This window comes from Heloderma suspectum, chromosome 1, assembly GCF_057233095.1.
Source record: "Heloderma suspectum isolate Gila_16-S chromosome 1, 16-S_ref, whole genome shotgun sequence".
NCBI lineage: Eukaryota > Metazoa > Chordata > Lepidosauria > Squamata > Helodermatidae > Heloderma > Heloderma suspectum.
Genome location: NC_139458.1, coordinates 400,715,702 through 400,737,509, shown reverse-complemented (window position 1 = coordinate 400,737,509; position 21,808 = coordinate 400,715,702). Strand labels below are relative to the sequence as shown.

The window sequence follows — 21,808 nt, the reverse complement described above, 5'->3', positions numbered from 1 at the left end:
ATATATTATAGTGTGTGTGTGTGTGTGTGTGTATAATGTGTGTGTGTGTGTATTCTCCTTATATTTTTGTATGAATACCGGTATACAAAATACATGTATTACACATCAAATATGATTTGGGCCTGCTTGCTGTTCATGTGTACTTTTATGTACAATGGGGTTAAATCCAGCCCACTGTACCATTTCACACTGTAGGTTCTGTTGATGCTCTGCACTGTAGCCTGACTTGCAGGGTTCTGCTATAGCCTATGGGTTAGATCTTTAGCAGGGTCAGGTTAGGTTTCTCAAGGAAGCAAGACCAGAAGAGATCAGTACCATGGAATCCTCCAAATGGTACTAGGGTTGGAAGCTGGACAGGGTTGTCTGTATGGTGCTCCAACAAGGACTGATTAAGTGTTTGGCTGCATTTAGGCTGGTTGACTCCACCTTCACACTGACTGAGGCTTTGTCTCTTAAAGGGGTCTGGCCTGTTTTAGCAGCCTCAAGTGGTGCCTGTGTGGGAGTGGCTGTTGCATGCAAGTATCCTCATGGCTGGAGTCCTCAGAATCCAAAGATGGTAAGGCAACCTGCTCCGGATACAGGGGATCCAACCCCAGGTATCATTCTGGGAACTGGGTCCTGGGGGAAGCCTCGTAACACCCTTCTGTGACCAAATCTTCTTCCTGAACTGCTGACTCTGGAGCCTCTTCTGCAGAGGACAAGGGGTTGGGATCTATGACATCCACCTGGGTTCCCAATATGGCCCACTGGGGTTCCCCAGAAGGCTACACCCCTTCCCCTGGCCCCACCCCCTTTCCCTTGGCCACCAATCATTGGGCCGTTTCCTGGCTGGTGTGTGTGTATGTGTTTTCCCCATTCTAAAAGGTTGAAATGTCTCTCTTAAGGTTTAGTTTATGCTATTTATGCTATTTGAGCCCTGTCCCCTTTTGCCTTCAGCCCTGCCCACCACTGGAATGCAGCCCCTGAAACTGGCCCTCAGGCTAAAAGAGGTTTGACACCCCTGATCTAGCCCAATGTTACCTACTCTGCCTGGCAGTGACTCTCCAAGGCCATTCTCAGCACTGCTGCTGGAGGTTCCTTACCAGGTAAAGCATGAACTCTACTCCTGAAATAACAGGCAGCTAAGAGAAATGCTGGGTATTAATGCAGTATTAGGGCACATCTCCCAGCAATTGTTTTTCACTTCATAAACACTTGCATGGGCCTTTGTAGCCATGAAACAGGGATGGTGAGAAAGTAGACAGAATTAAGGAGTCAGCTTCAGAGTCTAAAATCTGTAGCTTCCCTGATCAAATTTCACAGCAGAGTTGAAAAACTCTTTGACCCAATGGTCCCCTTTATTGTTACTGTCCTCTCATTAAGAATGAGCAATCCAGGGGTGAGAAACAGGCATGAGTCTCCCATTGCTGTCCTGCTGTTTGGTTAATGTTTTACCAAATAGGCAAAACTATGATGTCAATTTGAGTTTTGAAAGGCTCAAAACAGGGTTGCAAATTATTGGTGGAGAGAGGCAGAATAATTATACCATTCTTACACTGGGGAGTTGCAACATAGGAAGGCACATTTGATTATAAATATTACATTGCTATTCTTCTATTTTCCATTCTGAGACTGTTCTCCCTTTCTGTTTTTAATCTCCACTATTCAGTAATAGCCAAAAAGAAAAGTAAAAGGAGACACTTTAAATTCAGACATAGTGTGTTGTTGTTTTAAAGTACAAGCTTTTGAAAAGTGAAAAAAAATATTGTGTTTTTCCCACATGATTTCTGACTACACTTGCAGTCAGTTTCTACAGGAATAATTCTAGCTTGGGGATAATTCAGCTGTTGTTTATATATGTTTTTAAAATACTGTTTATCTGTTCAAAAAAGCTCTGTTATTTTAGATTTATAATCCCAAAAGGCCTTTGTCATTATCCATCTCGAAATACTAAATTTCCCAGATTGTGCAGTTGTCAATTGTTTTCATAACCAGTTTGAGTTAACAGCACCAAACAACATTATTCACAGCATAAACCTATATATGCTTACTCAGAAGTGAGTCCCATTGAGTTCAGTGGGACTTTCTCCCAGGTAACTAGGTATAGGATTGCAGCCTCATTGTGGATTTTAAAAAATCAGCTATGCCTGATGCATTTTTATCATGCTATGAATTGCTTTTCTCTAAAATCACATTACACTCAGATCCAAAATTGCTTATATTTATGAATACTACTGCCCATATCATTTTATCCAATACCAAACAGGGTACAACAACCTTGACTGGATGCCATCTAGGGTAATCTGCATAAGATCTTAGACATTCATCTTCCAAAGACCTGAAAGATGAAAAAAGAAATTCTGAATAACACTGATGGCAGTTTAAAATTATTTGCTTGGAACTGAATTCATAGGCATTGCAATCTGATGGTCCCTGGAAGAGCATCCCAGGGACCATAGGATATGTTGGATTCCCCCACCTGAGGCTGTACACACTCTTGCAACCTTGGAAGGGGGAATCTGGCATTGTGTCAGGGGTGTTTCTGAGTGCAGAGAGTGGGATAGCAATTCAGATTCTAAGGGAGAACCATCAGACATGGGGGAGGTGTTTTCCCAGGCTAGTCGAGATATGAGTAGGCCTATTTCTCAGGTTACAAACATACAGATGGCTGAGCTTGAGGGTCCCTCCCCCCCCTTGAGATGCAGCGAACAGGAAGAGGACCTAATAGATGCCAGGCGCAGGCGCAAAGCAAAGAGAGAGAAGGCACGGGCGGAACTTAGATGGTCTACCCGATTGGCCTTGCATGAGAGGCTGCGCTTACAGGCCTCACGAGAAGAGAGGGACCTCTCCCCCTTAAGTTAGGCTAGCGAGACTGCCTTCCTCTTCAAATGGCGAGCAACTCTTGTCAATTCCATTTGGATCCCCTGAAGGCATTCCTTGTAGACGGAGAGTTTCTTTGAGAATTTGCATCTGTATGACCCTGTGAAGTAATGGATTAAAAGCCATAGACTGAAGCCTCTCATCTGTGTATGTTTGGGCACTGAAGTGAAGTGGAGGCTAAGGGAATCTTGACAGCTTGCCTGCCATTTGAAGAGGGAGGCGGTCTCGCTAGCCTAACTTAAGGGGGGGAGGTCCCTCTCTTCTCGTGAGGCTTCTAAGTGCAGCTTCTCACGCAAGGCCAATCGGGCAACCCCTGCCTTCTCTCTCTTTGCTCTGTGCCTGTGCCTGGCATCTATTACGTCAACCTCCTGTTTGCTGTCTCTCACGGGGGGTGGGACGTGAGGAGTATCTGAACTGCTGTCCCACTCCCTGCATTCAGAAACACCCCTGACACATTGGGCTGTTTCCATTCTGCCTTGCCACTGCCATATAAAGCACCACAGTGACTGCTTTATCAAGGTTGCAACAGTGGCCTCAGAAGACCTTGAAGAGGTTAAATAGGGGGCATTCTGGTGAGCAGGGAGGGGAGGGGGAAAAAGAGGTCAGGATCCACAAGATCCTATGATCTCTCTATCATCATCCCTGCCCACTACAAGGCCCATCTAGCTGAGTTTTTGATTTTTAAAGAAGAACGGGAGGTGAAATTGCCTTTGTCCTCCTCCCACCTTGCGTGGCTCTTGCTGGTAGGGCATAAGATAGATAGAGAGCTCCAATCCATAGGATTGTGCTCAAACTCTTACACAACTCAGCTTAGCCAACCACATGCAAGCTAAGCTGATGAGTATTTTACCTGCAAATCTTTCTTGGTCTTTTGTGCGATTGTTGGTCAAGTGAGAGGCTTTTCTTTCCACGTGGACAATTATAATACCTGCATTTTGAAAGAAACGATTTACTTGCTGTTTTTAAGACTTTGGGAGTAAAAGGCTCCTTTGTTTCTGTAAACCACTGTGCATGTGTGTCCAGTAGATCTCCACCAATATTTTTTTTCTGAGGGATTTGAGAAGTCTTCTTTCTGGTGTGTCTCAGAGTGAGTGGCAAAGCATGGTGCTGGGCTCTATTCCTGCCATGATTGTCCATCTGAGATAAGGACCACTGGACAATATCTTGGATAGTCTCCTCTGCACTCAAAGCTGGGGACTGAATATTTGGAAGTGTCATCTCAAAACATCTCGAAGAATACTGTTCTCTTTTCTTCAAGGATGGCATTCTTTCACTTGCAGCCAAAATCAGATTGTTCGGTATCCACTGCAGATTTTTTTTTTTAAAAAACATTTTTTTAGAGGGAATAGTGAAGGAGCATGCATTTTTAATTTAATTACTTAAAAGATTTATATAGTGTCCTTCAGCAAATCTTTTAGGGCAGTTTACAAAAACAAGATAAAATACAATGGTCTGCATCCAGAATTGACCTCCTATGGATGGAAGGGCTCTTTCCACCCATCGGAGGCTTCTGATCCAGTGGAGAAATCTTAGAGGTGGAAAGTGCGGGGGGGGGGGGAGAAAATCTTTGTCAAACACCCCCTCCCCCTGCAGTTTTTTCCTCTGCTTCTCCAGAATCTGCTCCAGAGGGTTGGGGACCCTCCAGAACAGTGGGGGAGGTGGCACTGGAGGCTGCAGAAGTGGAATCGGCGAAGATTGCTTACCCTGGCCCTCCTTTCTACTCAGGCGATGCTCCCACCAGTGGAAAAAGGCAGGATCCAACCAAATACATAACAGCATGTTAAAAACAACAACATTAAAATATATTAAAAAGCCTGGGAGAGTAAAAACATCACTGCTTGATGCCCAAACGATAACAGCTGGCAGGTGGGCCTACCTGGGAAGGAAATTCTACAAACAGCCACTACTGAGAAGGCCTTCCTTACTGGTCACCGCCCGTCTTACCTCAGATTGCTGGGGCCCCTGGAGGACAGCTTCTGAAGATACATTTAAATACACAGGAGCAGATATTCTCTCCCTGCCCCCAATTATTATGATCAATAAACTCATGTAAGGTTATCCTATAATTCCTATAAATTCTATAATAAAGTAATTTGGGAAACTGGTGTGGGATGTGTTCAAAGGAAAATTAGCTTTATTAATAAGCATTTTCAATGAGAGGCCCAACTTGTTCCACCACTGGCGGACATACATTGGCTGGTGACATGAGTCAGGGCCTTCTCCATGGTGGCACTCCAACTGGAATGCCCTCCCCAAAGAGGTACGCCTGGCTCCGACCTTACTATCAGTTTGGCATCAGGCTAAGGCCTATCTTTTCTCCTGGGCATTTATACCTAGTAGCTCTGCTGTGGATTGATTAATTGAATAATTTTAATTAATACACACACACACACACACACATATAGAAATAGATTATATGTGTATGTGTGTGATATATAGATAGATATATGAATTTAAAGAACATCTCCAACAATGCAGATATCCTAATTACATTATTAACTACAACATTAATCGAGCATCAGTAATATCCAGAGATAGCCTTCTTTATGAAGAAAGGCTAACCCTTTGAAAGAAAATTGCATTCCATTTGTGGAATGCCATCCTGCTGCCCCTAATTGTTGTTGTTCAGTCGTTAAGTCGTGTCCGACTCCTCGTGACCCCATGGACCACAGCACGCCAGGCCTTCCTGTCCTGCGCTCTCTCCCGGAGCGTGCTCAAGTCCATATTCATTGCATCGGTGATGCTATCACCCCTAATTACCACAAGATAATTAAAGATAGTTACCCTATTATATCTTATTGTGCTCATTTAATAGAAGCTATTGCTTCTCCACCATGCAACGCATTCAGAAAACCACCCAATCTGTGTAAATTGTTAGTTAAAGCTGCACTTAAACAAGATACTTGCAACCCAGCATCATACCATTGTAAATCAACACGCGGCATTACCTGCACTTACCTCCAAGAGACCACTTCTTTCAGGAGCACAGTTACTAACAAAACGTATTGCATTAGACAATCATTAACATTCACTTCTACTTAATGTGGATTATTTAAATAAATGTTAAAAAAAAGGATGTCATATGCAATATCTAGGGAAAACTACAACAGTCCTAAGAACAAGATTCTGTAACCACAAATCTGCGATTCTTTCCAAAAAGCTGGAGTAGCCTGTTGCAAGACATTTCAACTCTCCTGCACATAGTCTCTCCGATTTACAATTGGTTCCAAGAGAAAAAACAAAAGACCCTGATACGCTTGACAAAAGGGGAAATTTCTGGATCTATAGACTGAGAACTCTTCATCCAAATGGTCTTAATCTGGAGGACAATTTGTAAGTATTATACCAATCATGTTGTTGTTGTTCAGTCGTTCAGTCGTGTCCGACTCTTCATGACCTCATGAACCATAGCACGCCAGGCCTTCCTGTCCTGCGCTCTCTCCCGGAGCGTGCTCAAGTCCATATACCAATCATACCTCTGTTTTTTCTCATAAGGAACTTTCCTCTCCAGGCGTTCCAAACTGCCACTCCTGACACTCAGTTAACAGCACAGCTACTGATGAGGGCAGAAGCCGAAACATTTAGCTTTAAGTATATTTTTTAATACTCTGTTGTTAGCCTTTCTATCTTTCATACACACACACACACACACACACACACACACATGGAAGGAGGAAGGGAGAGATGTTTTAATGCTGCTGTTACTTGCCCTGGGATTTTTTTTTAATGACGGGCAGGATATAAGTGAAGTATTTTGAGGTAGAGGCCCATCTACACTGTACCACTACAAGTTGCAGGTGAAATACCATATTTCTAATGCTTCCCCATGTTAAAAAAAAAAATACAAACACATATAAAACTAACACACAAGGAAAAGGATAGGCCAGAGCTTTTCTCCCTGATGTGCTAATTTTCTCACTTCCACTTCATTCATGTATAAACCAGGACTTGTTTTAAGCATGCATTTTACTTCGTAAAAGTGTGCAAGAGTGGGGCCAACATATGAGTTTGAATTACTAAAATGCTGTGTCCTTAGGGTGAGAATGAATTTGTTATGAAGGCCTCAGCACTCCGTGTGCAGGGCAAGCAAGGACAGCAGGATGAGGTGAGTGGGTGGGATGATGAAAGTTTGAGCAGAAGGTAATGCTGACCACGACTTAAGTCAATGATACCAATATTTATGTCAAATGACTCCAACTCACAGGAAAATGTCAGATCTCATGGGACATGTGCTGATTAGTTTCAGTTGCAGAGTGGGCGAAGCAAATGGTGTTGGCAAAAACAATTTAAATTAAATACCTACCATGTAATCCCTGACTTAATAGTAATGTAATAGTAATAGGTATTTTAATTAAAGCAAAGAGAAGCCTAGTTCAAAATAAAAACCCAAAGGGGCGGGGGTGAGGACAGTTGCTCCTGCTGAATATGCACCTACCCAAAAAAGACAGCTTGTTCGGCAAAGATGTATTCCACCTTGGAAAAAATATGAGGCTACGAACTGCAGGCCATAGTATATAATAATAATAATAATAGGACCTATCCCAATATAATGTTTTTTCCCACAGGAATACTTTTGACATGGTTCTCTTGGAGGCACATATGTAGAAAACATTATAACAGAATTGAAAATAAAATACAGGAAAGATGCTGTTATTGCTATGATCCTGTGCAAAGTTCAGAAAAAGTACATCACACATTCCACAAAAGATAGTACCACTTGATAATGCAAATGGGGCCACATTGCATGTTCCTGCACTAAGCATCCTAATGCGTGAAGTGGAGACATGTCCACAAAGGCACTGGAGTACCACTTGATAATGCAAATGGGGCCACATTGCATGTTCCTGCACTAAGCATCCTAATGCGTGAAGTGGAGACATGTCCACAAAGGCACTGGTTATGGAAACCTTAATGAATTGGAAATGTGAAGGAGAAATATCTACTGACAGCATTCTCTTTCAAACAATTAAGGTATTCACCAAGAAGACACATGATGGACACTTTGGCTCTCAGTACTTGGGTCTTCCAGGAATCAAGGAATTTCATTAGTACTAACTGTAAGATGCTAAATGACTAAACAAGTTCATAGAATCATTGAGTTGGAAGGGACCTTGGAGATACTTTAGTCCACCCCTCCCCTGCTCAGTGCAAGCTCTGCACTGCAGGGTGCAGCTTGATGCCATGAACTTGGGAGCCATTCCACATGGCCAGGAAGTATGGGTAACAACAGCAGGAACTGGAAAAGCTGCATGGGATGACAAGCAAATGATATTCTTCTGGCATCATGAATACAGTTAATGGACAACGTTCAAAAGTGGCTCATCTCAATATGAGTCCTTGCCTGGCAGTCCTGGACATGACCTGCTCATTCTAAGCTGGGAGTCACCACACACTGTTGTTTTTCCCAGGACCACCACTTCCCTGAGTAGCTGTTATAGTTATAAGAATATACCTTGAGATTCATGAATTTTTAAAGCAATACACTATGGAGTTCTTTCTCCTTCACATAGACTGCCAACATATTTTCAAACATTTATTCTCAACCCAGAAAGCTTGAGGCTTCCTTTTCTTCTGAGGAACACCCCCTCCCTCCACCCCCGAAAGCAGAGATGTTCAGCATTCTTAATAAAAACAAAAGTATCAGCCACAGGTTGAACAGGCCTGGAAAACAGTCCCTTGGGAAGAGAACTAACTCATGTTCCATTGCCCTCAAAAGCTGGTTGCATACAGATTGTACAGCAAATATACCCACTTACTTTACAGTTCACAGTGGAAACACTTCTGGAATGACATGGGGGTGCAGAACGGATCCACACCACTTCTTTCTTGAATTTCTCAGCTGCTTTGATAAGCCTCTCTCTTTTCTGCTGATCCCTGTCTGTATATAGGGAAATATGAAGGATTTATTAGAAAGAGTAATGGCCAGTTAAGTGGCTTTTCAGCATATTTAGTGTGGAATAAAAAACATTAAAATAGTTTGGAAGAGAGATGCTGAATAAAGGAGCCTGGAATGTAGCTACCTATATCCTTTCCCACAAATACGTTTTCTTTTATACACTTGCCAAGTCTCAATAAGATATTATAAATGAATTATATTTTTATGGGAAACATGTGAAGGAGACATGTGAAGGTATCCTAGCCCCAAGTTCCTTAGGGCTTTGTACACTAGTACCAAAACCTTAAAAGTGGCCCAGCAGTGAATAGGCAGCGAGTGCAGTGCCCTCAGCAAAGGCATTGCATGCTGAAAACGGGCAGCTTCTGATACCAGCCAAGCTCCTGCATTCTGCATTAGCTCCAGCTTCCAGACCAGCCTCAAAGGCAGCCCCACATAGAGTGCTTTGTAGTAATCCAGTCTTGAGGTTACTAGCATCTGGACCATGGTGGCCAAGCTTCGTAGCTGGCGAACCAGCCGAAGCTGGTAAAAGGCACTTGGGCATCCAGCAACAGTGATGGATCTAAAACTACCCCCAAACGAAGGACCTGATCTTTCAGAGGGAGTGCAACCCCATCTGAAACAGGCAATGAACCTAACACCCAGACTCAGGAATCACTCACCCAAAGGGCTTCCATCTTGCCAGGATTCAGTTTCAGTTTATTGGCCCTCATCCATTACTGCATCTAGGCACTGATCCAGAACTTGCACAGCCTCACCTGATTCAGATGTTACAGGGAGAGAGAGCTGTGTGTCATCAGCATACTGATGGTACTTGGCTCCAAGACCCTTAATGACCACTCCCAGTGGCTTCATATAGATGTTAAATAACATTGGGGACAGGATGGTATCCTGAGAAACCCCATACCTCAATTGCCAAGGGGCAAAGGAGTGGTCACCCAATGTTACTTTCTGAAATCAACTCCACAGGTAAGACCAGAACCACTGTAACACAGTGCCTCCGATGCCCATCTCACAAGGTCGATCCCAGAGGATACCATGGTCAATGGTATCAAAAGCTGGTGAGAGATCAAGCAGAATTAGCAGGGTTGCACTTCCCCTGTCCCTCTCTCGATAAAGGTCAGGCGACCAAGGCTGATTCAGTCCCAGACTGGAATGGGTCTAGATAATCAGTATTCTCCAAGAGTCCCTGCAGTTGTTCCACCATGACCCTCTCCAGTACCTTCCCTAAGAAAGGGGTATTTGCAACTTGGTGGTAGTTGTCTAAAACCATTGGGTCCAGAGTGGGCTTCTTCAAGAGTGGACGCACTACTGCCTCTTGAAGGACAGCAGAAACCACCCCTTCCTGCAGAGAAGCTTTCACCACACCCTGGATCCACCCAGTCATACCCCCTCAGCTAGCTTTAATTAGCCAGGAGGGGCAAGGATTGAGAGGCCACATGGTTGGTCACATTGCTGCAAGCACCTTGTCTACGTCATCAGGCTGCAGCAACTGAAACTGATCCCACAAAATCAGGCAGATGGTGGTGTGAGACACCTCAATTGGAACTGCACTAACAACAGCTTCAAGTTTGCTTTGGAGATGAGCAATTTTGTCCTGAAAGTGCGATGCAAAAAGGTCACAGTGGGTCTTCTCGATTGTTGGTTTGTGGATTGTGAACAGGTGGGTTATGATGTCACCTAAGGTGAGTTCCAACAGTGTACCACCACCATTTAAAAGTGTTTTTAAGAAAAGGAAAAAAGGAGTAGGAGAAATGAATACAGACACACACACACACACACACACAACATATGGTAAAAAATTAAAAGTGGATCCCATGATATCGGTTGCGTTAAAGATGGGTCAAAAAAGTTTGAAGATAATTGGTCTCGGTGTGCCTTCTAACCATATCTCCGCAGAGCTTTTTGAAGAATATGCTGGTGCCTTCACTTTGAGATGCATAGTTGGAGGTCACCCCCAAAAGGACTATTCTAAAATCCAGTACTTGCCAACCTCAAGTCTAAGCAAGGAACCTTGGAAAGAGCAGCATCCTATATTATTTGAAAGATGACTTGAAGTGTTTTTTCTGTTAAAAGTTTCAAGGAGAAATGCTATCTGGAAGAAGCCAGGAAAAAGCAGTTGTTTCCAGAAGGTATCCACACTCCCCCCCACCCCCCCACAAAACTCTTGCTTTTAGCATTATTTTCATTCGCCTTTTGTTCTGGTCATGGTAATCAGTGGTGCATGTTAATATCTGGCATCCACACACATCATGAGAAGTCGTGTCTGGCAACACTGACTTAATGGGTTTGATTGCTCATCATCATCATCCTATTTTCCTTATACCTGTTGGCATGTGTCAGGAGCGCGCTAGCTGCGTCTTGCAGTCCCTTCCAATAGCCAACTCAGGACACAGACGACGAGGATTCTTTCCAAGGCTTTATTCCTTTATTACTTAATGACTCTTTCATATACTAATCACTAGTGACTAAGCAAGGAACAGCACTGGGGTAAGATAGCAGAGTAGCCTAAGCTCCAGGTAAGGCAGCTGGTCCCCGTTTGAAGGGGATACCATGGGAGGACCCTGAACCTATGGGCTATGGAGAGATCCTCCCTCTTTCCCTTGGGTTCTCGGGACGCAACCGTTGTTTGAGCGCCAAATGAGTGGAACGCCTCCTTTCAGCGCCCTCCATCTGTCGATGCTCCCTGCATCTGCGCCGAGCATCCAGCAAGCCCCCCTCCAGCGCTCTCTCACTGCCAGGATCACTGTCTATCCCAGGAATGCTGGCAGGAGGAATCTCTGCCAGCTGCTGTGCTTGTGAGAGAGGAGCGAGCTCCTCTCCCACGGATTGCTGTTCCTCCTCAGAATCAGAACTGCTCTGGGGCTCTATGGGCTCAGTTTCCACCCTGACATCATCCCCGCTCCCATGAGGCCCCCCCTCGTGCTCCTCCCCTGGGGTTCCGGGTTTGTGGGGGTACAGCTGGTGGAAGCGCCTCAGCAGCAATGGAGCATGCACATTTTCTGTGCGTTGCCAGGATCGCTCATCTGGCCCGTACCCCTTCCAGTCCACCAGATATTGCAGGCGGCCATGAGAAAGGCGAGAGTCCAGAATCTCCGTGACCTCAAACTCCTTCTCCCCCTCCACCAGCACTGGCGGTGGGGGGGAACTGACTGAACAATGAAGGTCGCCAGAAACCAGGGGGGACAGCAAGGACTGATGAAAAACAGGATGGATCTTCATGGAGGGGGGGAGAGCCAGGTGAAAAGCAACAGGGTTAATCTGGGCCGTAATCTGGAAAGGCCCAATGCAGCGAGGTGCAAGCCTCTTTGCGGGCGAGTGAGAGGGGAGGTATTGGGTGGACAACCAAACCCAGTCCCCCAGTTGCAGAGACGGACCTGGCTGGCGCCGCTGGTCTGCAGAGGCCTTGTAGGCTGTCTTGGCTTGCTCGAGGGAGTCCCGTAAGAGGTGGTGTACCGCTTGCAACTCCTCTAAACACTCATGGGCCGCCGGCACCAAAGAGGGAGCTAGGGCGGTTGGGAAAGCCTTGGGGTGGTAACCAAAATTGGCAAAAAATGGAGTTTGGCGGGTGGAAACATGGCAGGCATTGTTATAAGCAAATTCTGTGAGAGGCAGCAAGGAAAACCAGTCATCTTGCTCGTAATTGACATAACAGTGCAAATATTGCTCCAGAGTCACATTGGTGCACTCAGTCTGACCGTCGGTCTGTGGATGGTGGGTGGAGGAAAGACGAAGCATCACATGGAGAAGCCCAAGTAGCTCCCTCCAGAAATGGGCAGTGAATTGGGCCCCCCTATCCGAAATGAGACACTTGGGCCATCCATGGAGCCGGAAAACATGCGCCAAAAAAAGCTCCGCTGTCTCCCTGGCTGTGGGCAACCCAGAGCAGGGGATGAAATGGGCCATCTTAGAAAACAAATCCACCACCACCAGAATGGTGGTCTTACCGTGTTGTAGCAGCCATGTCAGGGGTCAGACTAAGTGGTCTCATGTTCTTGCTGAGCTAGCATAGTTTGGCAGGAACAGCAATGTAGAGATTTCCCCTGTCAGCAAGCCGAATTGCACAACACAGTCATGATTTTGCCTTTTTGCTTACTGCAAGACTGTATCCTTGTTCTCAAGATAGAATGTCCTATGGCCCATTTTCTGTACTATAAACAACTGTACCAACTGTAAAACCACAGGAGAGGGGGTGGGAGAAAGGGTCGCTTGTGTGTCATCATCTCTATAAAAGTAATGTGTGGCTATGCCTCGGGGCTTTTGGCTCTTTGGAAAAGATTCCAGCCTTAAGCCCGCGCGTTAAATAAAGAATACTCATTTTTCTTTACTCCGTGGTCTCTCTGACTCTGATTTCTGCTACAGTGTGAGGGAGGCAAGTCAGTGATGAAGTCAAGGGAGAGCAGTTTCCAAGGTCCTGAGGGGGTAGGCAGGGGGTGAAGCAAGCCGGTGGGCTTGCCTGAGGGGGCCTTCGCCCACTGGCAGGTTGGGCAGGAGGCGACATAGGTCTTGACGTCCCGACACACACGAGGCCACCAAAAATCCTGCGTCACTCCGTGCAGGGTCTTGGCGAAGCCAAAATGCTCAGCGGTGGGGGAGTCATGGCACTGATGAAGGACCTTCTCACGGAGGGGTCTAGAAGGCACATAGACCCAACCAGAATGGTAAAGCAGGCCACCTCGCAAAGAGAAGGGGGTAGAGTGGGGGGGTCAGAGGCTAGCCCCAATTCCTCCACTTTTGTGCGAACAAAAGCATCCTGAGCCTGTGCAGAGTGAAGGAGCTCCTCCCAAGAGTGAGGTACCGCAGCTGCCACCAGGCTCTGGGGGGGGGGAAGAATCAGAGGGGGGGGGATTTCCCTCACCCCCTGGCTGGAGGTCTGGCTTACAAGAAAGAGCATCTGCTTGTAGGTTGTCAGAGGCCTTCACATGGCAAATCTTAAGGTGGAACTGGGGGGAAAAAAGCGACCACCTAATCTGCCGCTGGTTTAAGGCACGGGCTGTCTGACGATGTTCCAGGTTGCGATGGTCGGTTCTAACTTTGACTGCGTGCTGTGCCCCCTCCAGCAAATGACACCAGGTCTCCAAAGCGGACTTGATGGCCAACAGTTCCTTCTCCCAGATGGTATAATTCCTCTCAGACATGTTCACCTTCCTGGAGTGGTAGGCGGAGGGTTGTAACACGCCGCCCGCCCAATCTGGCTGAAAAAGCACTGACCCCACAGCAAAGTCAGAGGCATCAGTTTGCACTACAAAAGGCTTCCTCGGGTCGGGATGTAACGGGATCGGCTCAGAACTAAAAAGCTTCTTTAGTTCCTTGAAAGCCTGTTGGGCAGATGCTGTCCAATGAAAAGGAGATTTCCTGCCCTTAAGGAGGTCTGTGAGAGGAGATGTCAGCTGAGCAAAGCTAGGCAGGAACTTTCTGTAAAAATTAGCAAACCCCAGAAAACGTTGCAAGTGCTTCTTGGTGGATGGAGCCTGCCAGGAGAGGACAGCCTGGACCTTTGCAGGATCCATCCTGATACCATCAGCTGAGATAATGTAGCCGAGATAGTCCAAAGAGGTTAGGTCAAACGCACATTTCTCCAGTTTGGCATAAAGATGGTGCTCGTGGAGGCGCTGGAGGACGGCGGAGACATGGTGCTGATGGGCGTGGGAGTCCTCAGAAAATATAAGTAAATCATCGAGATACATAATGAGGAAAGTGTCCAAATAGTCCCAGAAGATGGCATTCATAAAACGCGAAAACTTGTGGGGGTTGCAGGCGAGCCCAAACGCCATCACTAGTATTCATACGCTCCATACTGGGTGCCGAAACAGGTCTTCCGCTCATCCCCCTCCTGGGTGCAAATCAGATTGTAGGTGCCACGCAGGTCCAACTTTGTGAAAATCTTGGCTCGCCCCAGGTGCTCCAGCATCTCCCGTATGACGGGGAGGGGGTACTTGTCGGGGATCAAGACTGAATTCAATGCTCTGAAGTCGTGCACCGGGCAGAGTTCTCCCAATTTTTTGCGCACAAACATGGTAGGGGTGCAGGCGGGGGAGGAGGAGGGGCAAATGAAACCACGTCTGAGGTTTGTGTCCAAAAACTCCCGCAGAGCTCGACGTTCTGGCTCCGACATCGAAAACAGCTGGCTGGTGGGGATGGTCGCCCCAGGAATGAGGTTAATGGCACAGTCAAAAAGGCGGTGAGGGGGGAGCTGGTCAGCCTCCTTCTTGTCGAAAACATCCCGAAAAGCCTCATACTTCTCTGGGAGGATCACGGTGGCTGAAGAACTGCTAGAAGCAGATGAGGAGGGGGAGGAAAGGGTTAAGGCCTGGGCTGGGACTGGCACCTCAGTCAGGAGGCAATGCTCCCGGCAGTAAGGAGACGCAAACTCCACTTGCTGAAGCTCCCAAGAAATCTGAGGATTATGCTTAGACAGCCAGGAAACACCCAGCACGATTGGGTATTGGGGAACCTCAGCCAAGTGAAACTGAATCTGCTCAACATGGGACTGGGTGCGCAGAGTGAGCAGAGCCGTAATCCGGGTCACCGCACCCGAAGAAAGAGGACGCCCATCAATGGTCTCCACTGCCAAGGGGGCAGGAAGAGGCAGGGTAGGAATCTTGTGGAAGTGAGCGAACGTTTCATCCATGAAACTGGTCATAGCCCCAGAGTCCACTAAGCTAGGGCCTCCACCCCACCCCACTGGGAGGAGCAGAGGTGAACATGCAATAGCAGATGGGAGGGTGTGGGGGGGTTGTGGAAGGCACCCACCTGGTGGGGAACCAACCCCCACACTGGAGACCCCCAACAGGCTTGGGGGGCAGCCTAGTCAGGCCTGGGAATGAGGAGGAGGGGAGGAGGAAGGAGAGGAGGGAGAGGCAGTGGGGCTGCAGGTCTGGCGTGGCAGGTTTTGGTGAAATGTCCTAGCTTTCCACACTGAAAGCATCGGTGCGCCACGTGCCACCGCTCTAGTTCCTCCGGTGGCAGCAGGGCTCCCAGCTGCATCGGGGTCTCCTCCGCCCTGACCGCAGGGGCAGGGGTTGGGGGAGGGGGCAGGAAACGTGGGGAATGGAAGGAGGGAAATCTCAGCCCCTGGCGCCCCGCCGGGTCTGCCGGCACCCCTCCAGCTGACTATCTATCTGGAGGCAGGTCTGGATGAGGTCCTCCAAAGTAGGCGGGCTAGGCGTGCATGCCAAGTCATCCAAGATCTCGTCGTTCAAACCATCCAAAAACTAGGATGTACGAAAGTCACTTACCTTTTCAAAGGGTGACATTCGTGGTGGTGGGGATGCGCTCCGTCCCTCCCCCCGAAATTCTGGCCGGGGGGGAGGTGCTCCGTCCCTCCCCCCCGAATCCTGCCCAGCCGGCTTCGCTCCGCAGGGATTCAGTAGCCGCCGTCGTTTGCGTCCCTGCAGTCAGCCGTGATAGGCTACGTAAATGTTTACGTAGCCTATCATGGCTGATTTAAAAGGGAAAAAAATGCGCGTACGCAAATGGCGGCGCCCATGGGCGCTGCCATTTGCGTTCCTTATTTTGGCATGTCTTAGTCTACGTGAACATTTACGTAGACTAAGACGGCAAAAATAAGGGGAACGCAAATAGCATAGCGTCTACACTATTTGCATTCCCCTTATTTTCGCCGTCTTAGTCTACGTAAATGTTTACGTAGACTAAGACGTGCCAAAATAAGGAACGCAAATGGCGGCGCCCATGGGCGCCGCCATTTGCGTACGCGTGTGTTTGTTTGTTTTTTCTTTTAAATCAGCTGTGATAGGCTACGTGAACATTTACGTAGCCTATCACGGTGTTTTTAAAACATCTAGCTGTGATAGGCTACGTAAATCTTTACGTAGCCTATCACTTTTTTTGTTTTTTCATTTTTTTAACTGGAAATGGCAGCAGCGGCAGCCGGTTGGAAGACCGGCCGCCGCAGCTGCCGGAGCCGAACCACTGCCGGAGCTGCTGCTGGAGCCGCCGCTGCCAGGAAGATCCGCCCAAGGTAAGTCCCGTCCTGGGGGGTGGCGGGGGTGTGTGGCAGGCCGTTCCACCACCAATTTCAGGGGGCCGAATGCGCTGGCATTCAGCCTCCCTGAGATCCGTGGCGGAATTCTCTGACATCCCTACCAAAAACTGAGCCACCAGCGCGGCATCATTCCACTGTCAATCCTGCATCAGCAAGCAAAAAGTTGTTGCGTAGCTGGAAACTGAGTCCTTGCCCTGCCTGAGGCGGCGAATCTCCTGAGAAGCCGTCTGCATGTGCAGGGGGTCACCAAAACATCTGGCCATCGCTGTCATGAAACCTTGATAGTCCCCAAGCAGGGGGTCATTAGCGATAAGAAGTCCCGAAGCCCATCTAGGTGCCACACCTGAAAGTAGGTTAATGATGAAGCCCACACGAACCTGTTCTGTCAGGAAATCCTCAGGTCTTGGCGCATGTACAGCTCTGATTGGGCACAGAAAATCTGAAAAAGTCCTTTCTCACCAGAAAACATATCTGGCAGAGCCACCAGGCACTTGTGGCAGGGGGGAATCGAAGGTGGTGGGGGTTGAACCGCAGGTTGCAGACTCTGTATGGCAGTCGTTAGTTGAGCCACTTGATCACGAAGAGCCTGGTTCTCTTGTGCGAGAGCTTGCACCGCCGAGTCCATGGCAGCCTCCAGAGGCAGTAGGAGCAGAGAGAGAGAGAGAGAGAGAGAGAGAGAAAAGAGGAACGGGGACCAAGCTGTCAGGAGTGCCCTAGCTGCATCTTGCAGTCCCTTGCAATAGCCAACTCAGGACACAGAGGATGAGGATTCTTCCCAAGGCTTTATTCGTTTATTACTTTATGACTCTTTCAGATACTAATCACTAGCGACTAAGCAAGGAACAGCACTGGGGAAAGATAGCTGAGTAGCCTAAGCTCCAGGTAAGGCAGTTGGTCCCTGTTTGAAGGGGAACCATGGGAAGACCCTGAACTTATGGGCTAGGGAGAGATCCTCCCTCTTTCCCTTGGGTCCTCAGGACGCAACCGTTGTTTGAGCGCCAAATGAGCGGAGTGCCTCCTTTCGGCACCCTCCATCTGTCGCCCCTCCCTGCGTCTGCACCGAGCGTCCAGCAAGCCCCCCTGCAGCGCTCTCTCGCTGCCAGGGTCACTATCTATCCCAGGCATGCTGGCAGGAGGAATCTTTGCCAGCTGCTGTGCTTGTGAGAGATGAGCGAGCTCCTCTCCCACGGATTGCTGTTCCTCCTCAGAATCAGAACTGCTCTGGGGCTCTATGGGCTCAGTTTCCACCCTGACAGCATGGGTGGAAGTGACAGCTGTCTTCTCAGTTACCATTACTTCTTTGGGAATGTATCTGGAGCAGCCTGTAACCATTTTGCCGAACTCCGGACAAACAATGTGATAAACCAATTTACTTTGTGCAATGAAACTACAGAAACAAAACTTGACACTCAGTCTATTGAGGCAGTTACCAGCCTGTTCCTGTGGGTCAACATCAACACTGGTTTGTGCTGTGGTAGCTAAAATGGTAACGTATACTTTTCAAGAGAGGCAGACACACCCTTCTCTGCCCTGTTTTATTGAGCTACTTGTGGACAATGGCATAGGAATATGACACTGTTTTAGGTGGATGCAGTGGTGGCTGGTGGCTCTGATATCAGTGGGGCTGAGAATCTACTCTGGGCTTCAGTCAGAACCAGTCAGAACTCTAAAGGAGCTATCCAAGGTGCTAGACCTATTTTGGGGATAGGGTTCAGCACCTTGCATAGCTCCTTTAGAGTTCTGACTGGTTCTGACTGAAGCCCAGAGTAGATTCTCAGCCCCACTGACATCAGAGCCACCAGCCTCCACTGGGTGGATGAATGGCCAAGAGGGTTTTAAAAGCTAATTCCCAATGTTCTGTGACACCCTCCCAACTTTCTGTCACAGCCTAGCGTGACCAAGAAAGCAACAACCCAGGGTGGGGCTATAAAAATAGGAGCAAAGTGATTTCTGAATCTCTGGAATCCATGAGAGTCACCAGGGTACAGAAAGGTTTTGCCATCATACCCAGTACTCTCATTCCTGCTACTTTATTCCAGAGAAATGAACAGTTGTTGTCATCCACTCATGTAAGGAAAATCAGGCCCTGGATTGTCTGTGGTCGATTGTTTAAAAATGGTTTTGAACTATGTGTTGTCTCGGTGGGGGCTAGCTGTTTATATGTTTTTATGTAAATAGTTTTGCCCTGTGCATAATGTATTTTAATGCTTTTTAATTTTTGCAAACTGTTCAGAGAGCTTCAGCTATGGGGCAGGATAGAAATATAAAAAATGAATGAATGAAAAGTAAACAGCGGCACTTGGTGTCACAGTTGTGATAAAAGCAAAACCTACTCTCCCCACCTGCAAGGATTGTGCAGGGGGTTGCACCCACCGTGGGTCATTGCAGTGTAAAACACCTCCCTCCATTCGCACAGCCAGTCATGATGACATGCATTTTGCTAGGAGAGCATAAGGGGCCTATATCATCTGTTCTTCCATTCTCACCTTCATTTGAAACATGTACGTTCAGGTGCTGTTCCCGGGGTATAGAGAGGGGTAGCAGGAGTGCGTCAGGGTCTGCAACCAGGTCTCCTTGCCATAATACTGGGTACTCCTTGGCAGTCCTTGCACATACCCTCTGGAAAGCCCTCCCTCATGCAGTCTGAGAGGTACAAAATATGACGTCTTTGAAACCCTTCCTGAAAACACACCTTTTCACACAGGCTTTCCCTGAGCTGTAACTGCTGCTGGGTTTTACTCTGGTTTTACATGATACTTTTGAACTTGTAAAAGTTTTATATTATGTCTTGTCAAGTCGTATTTTATGGTTTTAATTGTGAACTGCCCAGGGAGCCTCAGTTATTGGACATGATAAAAATGTAATGAATAAAAAAATAAAATAATACTGGGCATCACTGCTATCAGACACTAATACTGGGCCATCATGGTCCGATAAACTGACTGATGTTTCTGCATACAGCTCTTGAATCATAGCATAAGGCAGTTTCAGACAATTAGATCTGTGTGAGTTATCTGATTAGTGATAAGATATCCTTACCTACAAATATACCTATTACTTATACCTCGTACTTTTACTAAGCTTCCCAGATAGTTTGATTGATTGTTTGTTTAAAGTAACAGGTATTACTCCACAGTTGACATTAGTACTGCAGAGCCAGGAAGGACAACTTGTCTCAGCATTATGTTCATTTTTTATTCTCCATTTGGAGTCGGATGGGATCATGTTTCTGCCTTTATATCACTGAAATTCTAGCCCCATGTACATAATGATGCCATGACGCTGCAGTAGGGATGACAGTTCTTGTTTACAGCCTCACCAGCTGACAGCCAAGAGGCAACATTATCAGCCTCAAATACATAACTTTATAAGCAGGCAAGAGAGCTCTATGAAATAGAGACACAGGGCCAGCCCTACCACTAGGTAGAGTGAGCCAACTGCCTCTGGTGGCAGATGCTGCAGGGTGGGAAATGGAAGCAAGGTGTCAGTGAATGGAGCTGCGTCTGCCACACGGCTTCCTCTGAACCCCCTAAATTAGCCTGCTGCCCTCAGCCACATCAGAGGATGCTTTCCTATTGCCACTGTTGAAGCAAGGTTCAACTGCCAGTGTGGTCAGCTTTTGCAGGTAGCAAAATGTCTTGGGCCGGGCTGGCCTCAGAGTGAGATGAAGTGACTTGCAAAATATCACACAATTTGTCAGTGGCAGGCCCGGAAAAAAACAAAAAACAGGCTCCTAGCTTATCCAGTTCATCTTAGGAATGCCACATAGTGCTATGGCATATGCATATAAAATTATAAATTGGTTAGCTGTTCAGAAGAGCTATTTCCTTACAGTAAGTGGTTCTTACAGAAATTAAAATGCAGCACAATTTTCAGTACTGTTACAACTCTCTAAGAACGAAAGGGCTCAGTTTCACCAGGAGCTCTCGCAATACAGGAAAAACAGCCAAGTTATTAAATTGTGAAAAATGGCTATGGAACAAAAGCTTGCTACGGAATGATTGATTTTCCCAATTGGTCGTATAATCCTTTTGCTATCTGAGTAGTATTTAGTACTGTGTCAACAACATGCTGCTTCCATTAGGTGCATATTACAACCACTCAGCTGTACATGCTTGTAATTTTGATGACTTAACCTTGGGGACAAATTTATTTCAGCTGGTCTTGATAGCTCTAGCTTTTCCCCTTAATCTGCCCAAAGCCTTAGCACTAGATTAAAAAAAAAAAACCTCTGCCAAGCAGCCCCATGCCCAAACAACAAAATACTAAAATTGTTAGAATGTGAAAGTCTTTAAATACAGTTTGGTATAATTTTTAAATCCCATGATCAAATCTATCCATGGAAAGTATGGGTCAGGGGAGCGGGGCGGGGCGGGGCGGGGTGGGGGAAATCATCCACAAAAGTATAGTGTGCATTAAGAGTAGGAGAGGTAACGAAGTTGGAAAGGAGGAATAGGGTATTGGCTTCAGTGGTGAGAGGGTGACAAGGAAGTGTTAAAAACGGAATGTGGCTGTGACTGGGATGTGAATGTATTATGAATATATGTGTGTTTTCACCCAATCATGGAGATTCAACCATGTGATGCCAGGTCTTTGTCAGTTGCACTGGCTTACAGTCTATCTCTGAGCCAGTTCAAAGTGCTGGTGTTGACCTGTAAAGCTCTAAACTCTGGCTTGGTACCAGAGTATCTAACAGCACCTCTCCTCCTGCATGTACCTGCTCAGACCCTTAGGTCATCTTCAGAGGCCCTCCTCCAAGTGCCTCAGCCAAACTAAGCTAGGCAGGTGGCTACAAGAGAGAAGAGGGCCTTCTCAGTGGTGGCACTCCACTTATGGAATAAAGTCCCCAAAGAAGTTCACCTAGCACCTACATTGTTATCTTTTCTGCAACAGGCAAAGAGCTTTTTTTTCCCCCCAGGCATTTTAGAGAGCTAATTCTGGGTTATTATGGCTGTTTTATTGACTCCTGTGCTGTTTATTATTTTGCATTATATTGTACCCCTTCATGGATCACTGCCTTGTTGTGGCGAAGGGGCTTGCGTAACTCAGTG

General features: G+C 47.0%; 1 protein-coding gene across 1 annotated transcript in view; it reads right to left on the bottom strand.

The window, feature by feature from the left end:
• Positions 1–599: 599 nt before the first annotated feature.
• Positions 600–21,808, bottom strand: part of LOC146360080 (spermatogenesis-associated protein 7 homolog) — a 74,913-nt gene continuing 53,704 nt past the window's right edge. The window contains exons 4-7 of the mRNA XM_084821222.1: positions 8,616–8,737; positions 3,710–4,164; positions 2,239–2,317; positions 600–725 (exon numbers count right to left, since the gene is read on the bottom strand). Coding sequence (XP_084677348.1) covers positions 600–725; positions 2,239–2,317; positions 3,710–4,164; positions 8,616–8,737 — 782 coding nt within the window. The remainder of the gene's footprint in view (positions 726–2,238; positions 2,318–3,709; positions 4,165–8,615; positions 8,738–21,808) is intronic.